This window comes from Pieris brassicae, chromosome 14, assembly GCF_905147105.1.
Source record: "Pieris brassicae chromosome 14, ilPieBrab1.1, whole genome shotgun sequence".
Taxonomy (NCBI): domain Eukaryota; kingdom Metazoa; phylum Arthropoda; class Insecta; order Lepidoptera; family Pieridae; genus Pieris; species Pieris brassicae.
Genome location: NC_059678.1, coordinates 2,045,059 through 2,059,949, shown reverse-complemented (window position 1 = coordinate 2,059,949; position 14,891 = coordinate 2,045,059). Strand labels below are relative to the sequence as shown.

The 14,891-nt window shown below is 33.4% G+C and overlaps 1 protein-coding gene and 1 long non-coding RNA gene across 6 annotated transcripts; one reads left to right on the top strand and one right to left on the bottom strand.

The window, feature by feature from the left end:
• Nucleotides 1-40: 40 nt before the first annotated feature.
• Nucleotides 41-1,077, bottom strand: LOC123717977. Its single transcript, XR_006754899.1, has 3 exons — nucleotides 920-1,077; nucleotides 462-616; nucleotides 41-198 (listed from the first exon to the last, which is right to left on the bottom strand). It is a non-coding gene; the product is annotated as an uncharacterized LOC123717977 (long non-coding RNA).
• Nucleotides 1,078-1,530: 453 nt separating this feature from the next.
• On the top strand, nucleotides 1,531-7,933 carry LOC123718108 (E3 ubiquitin-protein ligase CIP8-like). 5 transcript variants are annotated; one of them, XM_045674497.1, is made up of 6 exons: nucleotides 1,532-1,804; nucleotides 1,854-1,856; nucleotides 2,641-3,147; nucleotides 3,739-3,786; nucleotides 5,985-6,150; nucleotides 7,245-7,933. In XM_045674497.1, the coding sequence occupies exons 1-5, from the start codon at nucleotides 1,653-1,655 to the stop codon at nucleotides 6,148-6,150; spliced, it is 876 nt and encodes a 291-aa protein (XP_045530453.1). In that variant the 5' UTR covers nucleotides 1,532-1,652; the 3' UTR covers nucleotides 7,245-7,933. The 5 variants fall into 5 exon arrangements, with proteins under 5 accessions (XP_045530452.1, XP_045530454.1, XP_045530453.1 ...); XM_045674496.1 differs by lacking the exon at nucleotides 1,854-1,856 and having other exon boundaries at nucleotides 1,531-1,822; nucleotides 3,751-3,786; XM_045674495.1 differs by lacking the exon at nucleotides 1,854-1,856 and having other exon boundaries at nucleotides 1,532-1,822.
• Nucleotides 7,934-14,891: the final 6,958 nt, after the last annotated feature.

Sequence of the window (14,891 nt, the reverse complement as noted above, 5' to 3'; positions counted from 1 at the left end):
TTAAAGGTTATAAATATCAGGTCATAAAATTTAAAATGTTTGCAAATGGACGCCTTTTACGTTGAATAAAATAAAGCGCTATATTGATTCAAATTTTTATATTTTATTTTATATTCATTATACGACCCGATTACATATATATAACATGGAATAAGAACGAATGGTTAAACATACTTGAACATATGTTGTTTCAATAACCTGAAAAATAATTACTGTGACTATTGATTTCTTATATTTAATCGAATAACAAAGTTATTAGCTGTGCCCGTGTAAATTTTTCATGAACACTTCGTTAAGAGAACAAATTAATTTATCTATCTTTCAGGAAATACTATTTAGAAAGTTAACATCGTATTTAACAACAATAAAACTAATTAGTACCAAGAGTATTAAAGGACTTTGTATGACAAAAAATATATTTTATTAAATTGAACATTTATTTTCATTATATAGTTAGGTACCTTATAAAGTTATTGTTGGCGTCTTGAATTACTCCGTCCGTTGGTATTGAACTGCTCCGGTACATTCCTATGACGAAAATAATCTATGGCTACTACAACTACAGCCACTAGAATTCCGATACCGAAGGTCAATCCCTTAAGATCCGCCATATTGCCTAAAAAAATATTGCAAATTAGCTTTACGATAATCCCAACATATGATGTAGTTTATTCTACTATAGTTCATTGGTTTTTGAGTTATAACAATCTTTAATCGTTTCTGCATTTGTAGTTTACGTAAAGAAAATGGCGCCGAAGCTAATACGTAATAATGATCAATCAAAATTCAAAGACGTTGCTAGGATACCTGGCAGACGAAACAATAACTAACTTAGAATGACTTTAAAGTATTTGGGCTCATTTAATAATATAAGTATTGTATAAAAATGTTCAATACATTAAATAATATGAATAAATACCTTAAAATACTTTCAAGTCCACTAAAACTGCCAAGGCTACAAAAATATTTCTTCAGGACTAGAACAGCTTATGGAAGTAGAACAAGTTTTAACTTACGTTGCAAGTTCAGTATAATCACCTAGCTTGAGTAATTCCCCTGATATAGGCTTACAAAGAGAGAGTAGGTGTGTTGTACGACAATTAACAAATGTTACCAGAGACAAAAATATTACGGATGTTACAATTTATTTATTTCTGTAATTAAAGTTCCTTGATAACATAAACGTGAGTTGCTTAATTTCATAAAACAGATTGTATTCGACATGAAGTGGTCACAATACTCAAATTTACTGAGAGTTTAAGTATTATATAAAAAGTAGTACAGAAACGCCTGTGTTAAATCTTTAATACAAACACCCAAACCAGAGCAATGTAATGTATAATAAGTATATACAGACTTTAAAATGTTCAGCGAGGCCGGTTGAGCAAGGAATAAGCAAATCCCAAAAGAAAAATGTTTTTTTTCAAGCCATTTTGAACACTTTATTAATAAACTGAGTAATTCATAATACAGTTCTTTCAACACCTATGTCTGTGATACTCTATTATCTATAAGTGGTACTTTTTTTATAAACAAGATCTTTTGACTTTAGTTTAATGTCGTTAAGTCACAACTGATAGTGAAAAACGTCTTATAAAAATCCTCTTTGTATTGGTATTTGTACTCTGTGAAAATTTGGAACAATAGAAATTATGAGTGTTCGCGAGGAAGATTCTCCAAAAACAAGCAGTTCTGGTAGTGGGTTAGGTTTTGCGGTTGCAGCTATCGGAGTTGGCGTTAGCGTTGGGGCTGCCTTGTACTACTTCTTTGGCCAAAAAGAACCTGAGGCTGGTTCTTCGTCGCAGTGGGAAGGTCAGCAATTGTAAGTTTATACTATAAATTTAATATTCTAGATTGTCATTGTTGTCATCTATTTGTCTTTTATATTATATTTAATCTACTGTCTGAAAACTAATAAATGTTTGGAAAGACGTAATTTAATGAAGTTTGCTAAAAATAAATTTGTAAGTACCTTTCACTTCCTATGTCCTTACCATTTGTAAATATAATTAAGGAAAAGTCGGTTATCGACGAATTAATTTTTTAAATCTTTAAATTGCACATATTTCTAGAGTGTTGAGAATATAATTTACTTTAAAATAATACAATACAATACATGTTTACATTCACAACAGTAGTTTTTAGTTCTAAAAATCGAAAACAATTTCAATTTTAGTAATACCTTACTTGAAAGGTATTACTAAAATTGTATTATTAAAACTATTATTATTACTAAAACTTACTTACCACCATGAAAAAATACTTTTTCGAAATATATCCTAATTTTTTTATTATCAATTCTAACATGATCTCCATATAAAAAGTGCCTTACACAGTAGTCACTAATATGTATGTTAAAATCCCTTGAAGGTACTTAAGGGAGACTAAAGACACAATACCATGAGCTAATATCATTAACTACCCATTTATTTATAATTAGTCTATTTAGTTATTCTAAAATTATTATTTGCATGAAATCAATCATGATTTTTCTACTTTATTGCTATAAAGTATTTTTTTTTATTAGATTGAGTCTTCAGTTTAATAAAAAATCATCCTGCTTTTATTTATTTTACACTGTGAATTATCAAAGCTTTTTCATTGCATGCTTTGCTTTAATCATATGCTTGCTTTACACAGCACTATGGAATACACCGACAACTATAATACCAGCAATGACTATATAACAACAACAGACACTAGTATTTATGAGACTGACCCTGATGAATCCCTGATTTTATCTGAAAGCGAGGACTCTGTTGAATATGAGAATATAGAGCATTATTCTGAAAGATCTATAGATGAATTAGAAACAAGTGATGATGAATCTGTATCAATTGAAAATGAATCAATTGATGAGGAATCAGATAATGCCGTAATGAGTGTTAACTCTAGTGATTTAGAGTATGATGACCAGGAGGAAAGGTGGAGTAATCAAAACACAGATAGTGATGTACACAACTCTAGTGATTCAGAATCTGTATATGAAGGGTCCGAGAATGATTCAGAATTTGAACATATTCAGCAAGATGACTTTGTTGATGTATCATCAGAAGATTCATTTAGACATTATAGGCCATTTCCTCAAATGTTGGCGATTATGGGTTGGCAATATTCAAGTGTTAATAGCCGCAGTGTAGGTCCCCTGTAAGTTTCATATCTAATAAGAAAATATTAAACAATTTCAATAAATAAAAAGTTCCTGTTGATAATATTTACACTACAGTTACACTGTCAATAATTTTATCATTGAATTCATGTTGGAAATATGTTTCCATTTTCATAACATTTTTAGTTTTAATTATCACCGCTAATTCATAAATAAAACAAAATAACACACACGTGTAGTGTGTGTTATTTTGTTAAATAAAAAGTTCCTGTTGATAATATTTACACTACAGTTACACTGTCAATAATTTTATCATTGAATTCATGTTGGAAATATGTTTCCATTTTCATTACATTTTTAGTTTTAATTATCACCGCTAATTCATAAATAAAACAAAATAACACACACGTGTAGTGTGTGTTATTTTGTTTTGTACACACTTTTTAAGAGATATGAATGCAAATTTATAACATCAAATACTCTAAATTTTAAGTGCTTTTTAGCAATCCTGGTCAGAGAGAAGATATTTAATAACATATTAAATAACATTGTTGTATGGAATTCACATAACACATACACTTTAGCTGTCTGACTAGTTATTTCATAGCATTGTACAAATAATTTTTCAGAAATAATTCCAGATCATCTCTTACATCAGCAAAGAAGAGGGAAGCGTTGTAAGAGTCTTTTGTTTTTTGTAGTTATTTACTAATGTGTGATTTTGTGTGTAAAATGTTAAATTGTTAACCATTAACAAAATACATGGCACTTGTGATTTCATAATTGAGATTTGTCAGGTTATTATTTTGATGTTTTTGTTGTTGTTTTTCCCAATAGTTCTGTTCACTCTGGTCTGCAATTGAAAAAATTATGAATGAAACCTGTAAAAAATGTTGTTGAATATTTTGGAATTACAATACGAGTATATTTTGTACTGCTTTTATTCGTTCATAGTATAAAATTGATAGTATTATCAGCATCTCCCATATGTATTTTTTTTAATATTTTGACATACGAGCCGTCACAGACTACAGATCGCGCTAATTCTCATTTTTGAATCCAAGGCGAGGAAGACGTTATGGTAGTCCCCAGGGTTTTTGATGTTGTAAAATAATGTCAAATTTCTTATATTATTTTGTTAATAGTAATAATCTATAAAATATTATTTTGTTTAGATATATATGTGACGTAAGGAAACTTCGCATTTTAGAAATATATGTTGGCCATAGGCCAGTTGGAAAAGAGTTTCTTGCCAAATCTTAGTATCAAGATAACGCTCCCAGGCTATTTTTTGGTCTGCTAAGACCAACTAGGAGTTGCGATTATAATTAATTAAACAGATGTACTCCAGAGCTTGATATATTATATATATAGTGGGCTGATCAATTTTAAGAAAAGCATTGTTAAGCATCTGATACCAATTCTTAAAAGGCCGGCAACGCACTTGCAAGCCCTCTGGCATTGAGAGTGCTTTTTTAAGCAAATAAATCAAAAATTGAATGATTGTGTTTTTATTAGTTTTAGTTTGTTGTAACATTTATGTTTCCCGTAATTTTTATGTATTTTAGAAAAGATAGCTTGTAAAATATACTGTAGATATATGATGTGGTGAACTTCAAGAAATAAATAAATATTATAAATTCAATAATTGTTAAGGAATGGGGATCTTAAAAGACTCTTGGTACAATTTAAAAAAAAATTGTTGATATAACTTTTATCTGTATTATATATATCAAGAAATACATCAAAATTGCATTTTCGATAACCATACATAGTACTAAATATACGGTATATGTTCAAACTCTTATCTATGATGTATGACAATTTAGGTGAACATGAATGTTACCAAAAAAATATATATACAAGATAAAATTTTAAAAAGTTGCAGAAATTTCTGTCAAGCATAAAAAATATTACCAGTTAAAAATACGGTTAATGGTGGGCTAGAGTTTATTCATTATAAACAATGCATTAATGTGTAAGATTCGGGAACCCTTTTAAGTTAAATTATCTTCCAGGTCTTCCATAACATACTTAAAAGTAAATTCCACAACATTTTTTTAAACTGTTTACAAAACGTGCATGTGTGTGTGCATGAGAGTGAAATGAAGATAATGTGTAACTACGTGTTACGTCTCAGGAGCATCTAAGGTGTGTTCATGAGCCGGTCCATTGTGGACGGTGAGACGGGCACATATTAAACCACCTATTTACGGAGTGTTCAAGTATTACGTCACGCAATTTTTGGATTCTTGAACGCACCGTAAAGTTTCTGTATCAAATCCAAAACGTTTCGCGACAAACCCCAGTGACTCTTCTTACCTAAAACTTACCATTATGTGGTGTAAAGTACTGGATGTGGAAAATTATATTAACAATAACGCGAATTCAATCCCCGCCCTGCATCGTAACGTTTTATAAGGGAACCCCCCCCAAAATTCGTTACGTAATAATTGAACTCTTAGACATAGACATAACATTTATTACTAACAAAACACAAACACAGAATCACATAAAATAACAATAATAAAAAAAAACAAGATGAATGAGACAAAAATTATTATGTAATGCGTGTGTGCGGTTGTTGTAATTGGCCCTGGCTCAGCATTATGGTGAGGAGCAGAGTTGTTCCACAGCGCTGGTCCTTCTGACAGAGACCATTGCAGCTATTTAAATTATTGTTTATGTAGTTTGCTTGCATATTGCGTCTGTATAATAATACTTAGTATATGTATGTCATGTCTTAAATATAATTGGTATGTACTGGCCAGGGAGGTGTTGGGAAATGTTACGGCATGACATCAAGTTGTCGTACTAATGGTGAAAGGCTTTATACATGGAGAAAATACGTTTATAATATTTCAAATGTTTCCAGTCGCGAGAGGTCATGGACCCTGGAACAGTGCTCCATATGTTTCGATGTGATCCTCAAGGGGCAAGAGGTGATGTCACTGGCGTGCACGCACAGATTCCATACCACATGCATCCTGCCTTGGCTTGAGAAGCAGCAGACATGCCCGAACTGTCGCAAGAGCATTTAGGTGAGCCAGTTCCTGATCGTTTTTATCAGGTGTAGGTTTTGATGCAGCTGGATAATGTTTGCGCACAAATATCATGACCATATTCCAATAGTACCAAGTTTCATTAAATTCGATTCAGTAATTTTCGAGATATAATTAAAGTAAATAAATTGTTGAAATACTTTATTATTTGAAGGTTGATTTTGTTGAATTTCTTGCATATTCTGTTCCATTTATCGGTAAGTATAGTTTAGATGACCGAAAAGCAACCGCCAAGGTATCGCAAATGACAAACAAAATTGACATTGTTCATTAAAATATATTTATCGACCTTTTGGCATTTACCATTGACAAAGCTGTATTAATCGCGAATCTCAAAAGGTGAAATTATCTGTAGAATACACTCGTTCGTATATATAGACTATAGCCGTAATAAATTAAGTATAGAACATATGTTTGAATAAGAACCTATGTACTAGTATTAATTTAAGTAAATGTAGTAACATATTTATTACATTTAAAAGTAAATTGATAGGAATTTAATTTCATCAAAACGTTTTATCGACATTGACATGTTGTTATCGACACTGGCGCATCTTCATCAATCAATCTTTTGAGTTTAGTTTGATTTTTTTTTGTTCCTGTTTATTTTTGTCTTAATAAATATGTATAACATGTATTTTTGCACTACTTGCCTATCTTATGTAATTATAAAACATTTTAATTAAACATTAAAAATTCTCTACTCACAGTGGTTGTCTGGAAGAGATCGCTCGTAAGCGATAAGGCCGCCAGTGCCCTCCTTTTGATTTTATTATGTTAATTTTTTTTATATTAAGTATAATTATAAATATATTAAGTAATAAAATGTAAATAAATAAAAGTAAATATAAATAAACATCTGGTATCCTCCGATCCATGCGTAGGTGTGCGTGTTATTAATAGAATTTTTATTTTATTGGCCCCATACTAAATATACATGAATTTACGTGTTTATATTGATACTAAATATAATAAAAGTATAATTTTAGTGAATAAATAGCGCATGGAAAAGCTCGTCACACAGAATTGCCAGTCTGTTTGCGCACAAATTATAGATAAATTTTATTTTTCAGAAATGTAGGAGATTTCATAAGTGTAAGAAGTCAGCTGGCTCCTGATTTCTGATGTTGGCGGAATTTGAAGATGTCACTTTGAAAAGGCTTTACAATCATAAAAAGTTGTCCATAAAATTGACTATTTCTTTTTTTATATTTAATAACGGCAACACTGAACTATTTATTCTTTTTTTCCCGCTATAAAAGATCCGTCAATAACTGATGTTGTCGTTACTTTCTGTTTAGGCCTGGCAACGAATTTATAATCCGCCTTATTTCACTAGTCTTTAGATATTCGCCAATACTTAATGAAATAATTAGTTTTAGTACCTATTTTTATATTATATATTGGATACAATGAATTAAGAAATATTTTATAAAAAGTAAAACTGTTCTTTAGATGTTCATTCTGACACCTCTTATTCTTTTTAATATCTCCGAAACTATAATAGTTTTTGTAATCTACATTTTTCACATGTCAAAATGTTGTCTATGGTTGCCCGAATAAATTTTTGTTTTGGAGGGAAAACAACTATTTCATTTGTTAGAATTATTACGCAAAATATGTGATAAATATTATAGTAATTCTAAATTTAGGGGCTATAAGCCGAAATTCTATCGTTTTACTTTCTCACTTTATATTAATCAATTGTTATCTTAGCAATAATTTGGGGTTTTAAATATATGAATTGGTAATAAAGTTTTAATAAAAATCCTTTTTTTATTGTAATCCACTTACGATGACAAAAATCATAGTCACATCAAGTCTACGGATTCAAATCAATAATGTGAAGCGGAAAGCTGGGCTGTTCGGTTCTGCGCGCACTCACGCAACTTAGCATGTATGTTATTAACCCTTATCGTGGCAAGATTGCTTTTTTTAACAAAATAAAAATGTATATAGGCAGCTTCTTTGGGGTATAAAAAATAAATAAAAAGATCGTGATATGAAAATTTTTGAAAAACAAGATGTATAATATTCTATAGGTACATTACTACACGTACAGTGATAATCACATTTTTAGGAATGTATATTATGCTATACAGTGCTATGTTTTAGGAGATTTAGAATGTTCCTGGTAGTTTTTAACATATACCAAAAGATTAACTATCTTGGTGAAAGTAAAAAACAGTTTCGATGTTCGACATAACAAAGATGAACCTTACATTTTGTGCACATCGTACTTGCCTGGCCAGCTTTGCAGTACTTGCACCTCTTATATCCAGTTATTTGCGGCCAATGGTCATATTTGTCATACCGGACATCATCGCATGGTCGTTCAGATACCGGCTTTTTATTTTTGCTTTGTCGGGTATTGCGTCTAAATTTTTCAATGAAACGTTTCGACCTCGTTTCAGTAGGCCGCTGTAGATTTCATACCTAAAATCTTTTAACGATCCTTCTTTCTAGTGGGGTTGGTCATTTCGTTATTAATCCGACGTAAAAGCCAAGCGTTGTTGATGCATATATCCAAAAGTTGCGAGAAAATATTCATATACCACCTGTGCGATCTTATTCCAGTGCGATATAATGCAAGCATGTCTGCCAAATTCACACCTCTCATGTGACGATTATGGTAGTTCACAATTTTAGAACATTTTACATCAACACGAGATTTTGCTTGTTTGCTGAATCGTTTTATACTTTCGACAGGGTATGCATCATCATAAAAACTCACCATTGTGACCTGTTTATTATCAAACCACTTGACAATACTAAGTTTATTTTTATTACAAACGATCTGACAGAAGGCTTCTTTTCTTTTTCAAAGCCTTTTCAGTTAGCAGTTTATTAGCAGCCTAAAACCAAAGCAAAAGAAACATGCAAAAATCCCATCATCATAGTAAAGCCAAACCATATTGTATTATAGATAAGTAAGTAATGTTATTTGTCACTTTATATAGGTAATTAGGTATGTTGCATTGCAGTAATAATAATACTAGTATTTTTTGTGGAAATCGAACCCACAACTTTGTGTGTCGCTTTCTACAGTCACTATATCAACGAGGCGGTCTTACGTAAGTCCAACTGTCTTTTAAACTGTAATAAAATTGGTTTAATATAAAAGACAGATATACTTGCAATTTAAATTTTATAGTAAAGTCCAAAAAATATTATTCCCGTGCAGTTAGTTATGTATATTATTTTATACACAACCAATGAAAGGTAAATTACTGCAACTGCGTCATTGTATAGTATAATAAATGTTAGTAAAACAAAAAACATGCTAATTCTCATAGCCACAACAGCATATATATAAAAATATTTGAGAACAAATATTTAGGCATGTGTATTTTATAATAAATAGGGGTAAAAACATAAAAATAAAATAAAACTTACCATAGATAAACCTGTGCGGCGCATTTTGACGGTTTTATATATAGATATAAATAAAATTCTAAAAATGGCATGTGTTTATTGAAACTAAGTGAAAAATTATTATATAGTGATCATATATATTTATAAAGTTGTAGGTATGGTATACTATACAAAATGAACATAAGGGTTTATAAGGTTTCTATTGAGCTAGACATATTTCTTAGTACTCTTCCTGAGTTTACAGGAGTTGCTTGTTTTATTATTAGTTGAGATCTGGGTATCTAATTTTTGTATTTTTAATAATAGAGTATAGCATAATTAAAGATAATACTGCGTAGTTGTATTGCAGTAGAAATAACTATACAGATGAATTATAAGAAAAGTTTAACAATGAAAAACTCATTTTACAACCTTGGTCCCAGATTTCGGGATATGTTCTTAGAAAATTATTCTTAATAGTGTGAAGCTGTGTCAACATGGCATCCTTTGGTCTTAGGCCGGCAATACAGTCGCGAGGCTGTACGAGTGGTAGGCATCCGATTTATTTAGTTACTCGTTACATCTACTACAAGATGGACGTGATTGTAGTGACTGCGATGTAACAGTCCAATTCCGTCACATCACATTCCCGTGTAAGAACGCCGCATCTGGACGCAGTACTAACCAAAGCGCGGACAAGTGGGCGCTTTCTGGACAGGCTAGCTACTGTACGTGCCAACCAATATTATAGTGAGTGTTTGTATCACAAACGGAAATATGGTATCATGCCAATAATATTAATACTAATAATATTAGTATTCAAATGATTTATCAAAATTCTTCAAAAAAAAATATGGGCATTTAAATCGATGATCCATATTAGAAAGTTTATCGTCGATACCTGAGTACTATCGATACTTTCGAAATTTTCGGAACCCTACACTAAGTGTTTGACGTTTAACATCAATTATTTGTCAAATATATTTTGTAATTGCGTGTTATTTACCAATTTGTATGAAAAGTTTAAAAAAAATGTATCTTATGAACCGTAAGTTTGCGCAACCTAAAACTTTGCGAAACTCTTTCTTTTAGTGAGTACTATCTACAAAAAATGGCATTTTTGGGCATGGGCGTTTAAAAAAGAATATGGCCCTCGCTTCGCCCACTCGCGTCCTTTGACTCGCGCAACAAAAAGCTGAACGGCAGCGAGGCGAAGTGCGGCTTGCACCTTCCATACTCGCGCTCGCGTCCCCTCGTGGAGAGTGTGGATGGCGGTGTAAAAGAGTAGATTTCCTTATAATCCTTCCCCGTATGAATACAGTGAAATTAAACTTGGCATAACATAAAGAGCTCCACTTTTGCCGATGTTCATGACCATGACTAGGAGATTAAAAAAAAATGTCTGCGTGTAACGTAAAAAGTTTGAAATTTCTTTATGACCTTATTTTTTCGAAAAATATACAATATAATACAGAAATTGGTTACATAAAGTTAAATTAGACAAAGTTTAACAAAAGGCTCTTATTATCAGAGACATGAATACAAATAATACAATTTTTAATTCTTACCTTATTACTACTAAGATTATTACAGGATTTATTAATTGTAATAGAATTATTATTATCGTTGTACAGCTTGCTAGGTACTGGACTGTGAAATATGTGCTTAATCTTTATATCTATTGATTGTCAGGAGTATCTGTTTAGTATATGTAATGTATGTATGAGCAAGCTGCACTAGATAACTAAATATATGAGAGGGTGAGATGTAAGAACCTAACAAACCTAAATCCTACAGATGTACCCTAACACATAAATAGTGAATATATAAATAAGTACGGGATATCTGCACCAAGAGACCTAAGGTAACAGACGGAGCCCTACGGGTAGGATCAAAGGTTCGAGGTGGTGGGATTATCTCAAAGCTATCGGGCAGGCTCACCACGATAATTAAGAGCTTGAAGTAGTCTTCGCCACTTTGAGAGGAAGCGAGAAATGAATACGACGGAGCAATATTCAAATCTGATTTATTGTTCAAAGACAATATCTTAAATACTACTTATACCTATTCACACATACATAATATTATTTTAGTGAGCTGTTGGTGTATTACCTTCAGCTATTAACATTTTGGAACACACCTGAGTCGTGTCAGCAATGGGTCAATGTTGAAATGAAATCTGAACAATCGTTGTTATCGTTATTATATATTTTTGTTATTAGCTTCGAATCTTTTCGAATAAACCGTGGTAGGGACAAGAAAAATATGGCGCGTAACGGAAAAATGTGTCGCGTAACCGAAAAATGTGACGGTATTTTTTTCCAACGCCGATAAAGAAGTTTTACTTGAAAAACAATGGAACTCACGAACGGAGCAAGCTGGATATGCTTTTATAAACTAGCTTTGAGTCGTCTTGCATATCGTTGTAAATTCGTAATAAATGTCCTTTTGCGGGCCTTCCTCAAATGTGATAATTTATCCAAAACCTTGATTTGCGGCGGATATGCTTCTTTTTATAGTGATATAAGATTTGTTTTACCATATTAATATAATCATCTTCACTAGAAGAATCTGATATAGTGAAATTCACAAGAACATCTTGATGCTACGAAGGGCTGCCCCTGGTGCTCAGCTCCCCGCTCGCAAAAGGACGCACAACCTCGCTGGACGGAGCAAGAAATAGGCAGAAAATTAACGAAGTAGTCGTTCATATGTCGCTTCCCGCTCCGCCTAGTTGACCTCGTTGTCAGTGGAAGGCGAAATAAATTATTTTAAAAACTTTCTAAGTGGAAGGCAAAGAATCAATCAATTCAAACTCCGTTCTGCCAGTGAACTATTTCTCGCGTAACTCTTACGCAGTGGAAGGTGGTTATTAAGATTTAATGGAAACAAGTAGTTTTCTTTGTGGAAAATAAATTTATTAAGTTTGAAAAAAAAACAATGCATCGCCTAGTAATGTTTACGTATATTCGTTCTAGTAATATTATTATTTCTAATGTAGCCAAGTTCATATTTCAAGGATCGTCATGCTCGTTTAAATGTCATTGCTTGTTGCGGCGTCCATGCCTCCTCTGTGTGGTTGTATCTCTCCCTGGCTGGCCATGCGCCATACTCGTGAACGGGTGCTACTTGTGGTGACTGGTTGTAGTTGAATTCGTGTATGCGGTGATGTTAGTTATTTCGACTATGTATTTGCGTGTTGTTCCCACGAGAATGTAAGTGCGCGCTCCTATTTCACTATGCCTCCTGCTGATAGAGGATTTTATTATTTATTACTTAAGATTTTATGTGGAACATGGTGTAATGGTTGCAGCTCCTTTCAAACTTTTATTATGTGGTTATATTACAAAAAAGTATAGAAAAATAAATTGCACATATTGGGTTTTTTGTTTCATTTGGGTAAACGGGCCATGGCCACTCACATTACCAGAAGGTTCGCAAGTGCGTTGCCGGACTTTCATGAATTGGTACACTATTTTCTTGAAGGACCCTAAGTTGAATCGGTTCGGAAATACTTCAATGGGCTGGTGGTTCACCCAATTTTAAAAAATAGACCCAGTTTGTTTATGACGTTATTCGAACCTGAGAGACAATTAATCTAAATTAATATTTATATAATATAATTAACTCATTCTGAAGTACAAACATTCAAAATCTACAAAATCATTCGAAAATTTGTTACAACTCATCCAGGATGATATTACAGCAGCTCCGAACGCCATCAGATATTGTATTTTACCGAAAGAAAATCAAATAATTACCTTAAGGTAAGATTTATTTATTACTGTATGAATCTTCGTTGCTGGTGGAAACTGATGATGGTGTTGCTGGTGCTGTATCTCGTCCGCCAGTTGTGTAGTAATAGTACCACCAATAGTTTTCAGACGAGTAATTAGAAGCTAAAGGAGAATGACTGGATGTTTGATATTGTGCTATTAAATTGTATATACCTATCTTGGCTCTAAGGCACTTAGGTTCGGGTTTGATCGTATTTTCGCTCTTCTCCAGAATCTTAATGAATTGGTCATCACTTGGATTAGGTTTTCCTTTATTTGCTGGTGGTGGCATTTCATCGTTATCATTTCCATTATTCATATCCACATCAGTTTCAGTGTCATTGCTGAAATTACTTTGCCTTTCTTTTCCTGGTGTAGTGAGTTTTAGAAAGAGTAGTCTGTTAAAATGTATGTAATTGTTTTTACCTGCTCTAGATCCTGATTTCCCTTTTTTCGATGCTCTAATGACATTATCCTTCAAACTTTTCCACTTTTTTTAACAGCAAAGTACCTGTAAAAATGAAATAAAAGTATAGTTAATCATTTCAGATATCTTTCAAGTGGATATTCGATGGCAGAGCTACTACTACTATTCATATAAAATTGGGAAATAAAATATATCTGGTATAATGCGTCAAGTATGTAAAGTTATATGGACGAAATTGGTAGACACAGTTATGCCAATCCCAGATAAACAAAAACGGATTGAAATATCTCAAGGATTTGAACAAACAGCTAAATTTCCTCATTGCATCAGTGCACGCGATGGTAAACATATCAGAATACTGAAACCAGAACACTCAGATTCTTTGTACTATAATTACAAATATTTTTTTCTCTCTGGTGCTACTAGCGTTACGTGACTATTGCTTCATCTGGGTAGACATATAGTGTTGTGTGTTTAGGCAGGATGCAAATAAAAGTCCCAAGTGCACAGTATAGGAAGAAAGTTTATTGCACACAGTACACGTCACTGGAGTATAAGCAAGAAGGAGTAGAAAGTTCAGAAGAAGAAATAGCACATACAACAGAAACAAAATTAAGCGGAGTAGTATTCTCGACGCAAGCAAATAATTAGCAAAATTTAAAACTATCAATTGCGGAGTGCGAAAGCGGAATGCTTTTTTAAGTTAATGCTACACCCTCCCTCGCGAGGGGGGTGTTTTTCCCTGTTCGGGGCGAATGCCCCCTTCAGGTGGTGTCACGGTTCGCGCCCTGCGGTACGGGGGCAGGCATATAGCCCTTGATGGGGGCTGCGGCGCGCGGGGAGACGCGGTCTCTACCCGCTGCGCCTATGGGGTCATGTCCGGGGTGTCAATCCGGTGGTGATGAGGGGGCCAAGGAGTAATCTCGACTTGGCCCTGGTGTCGTGATTGGTGATGGTATCGGGCAGCTTGCGCGGCTCGCGGTCAAGCTCCGCCGGGTGAGACCCCCGGTAGCCCCGGGGGCGGCCCAGTGAGGCGACCAGCGGTCGAAGCCGCGGTTGCTGCCCTGGTGTCGTCGGGACCCGCGGAGGAGAGCTCACGCGGGTACTTATATTGGTCGGGCGGCCTGGAGTGCCACGGCGCGATGTTTTGGAGGTGAGGATGT

Coding starts and splice junctions, on each gene's coding strand:
- LOC123718108 (XM_045674495.1), top strand. CDS start 1,653: ATGAGTGTTCGCGAGGAAGATTCTCCAAAAACAAGCAGTTCTGGTAGT. Junction 1,823..2,640: donor CAGTGGGAAGGTCAGCAATT/GTAAGTTTATAC, acceptor TGCTTTACACAG/CACTATGGAATACACCGACA. Junction 3,787..5,984: donor GCAAAGAAGAGGGAAGCGTT/GTAAGAGTCTTT, acceptor AAATGTTTCCAG/TCGCGAGAGGTCATGGACCC.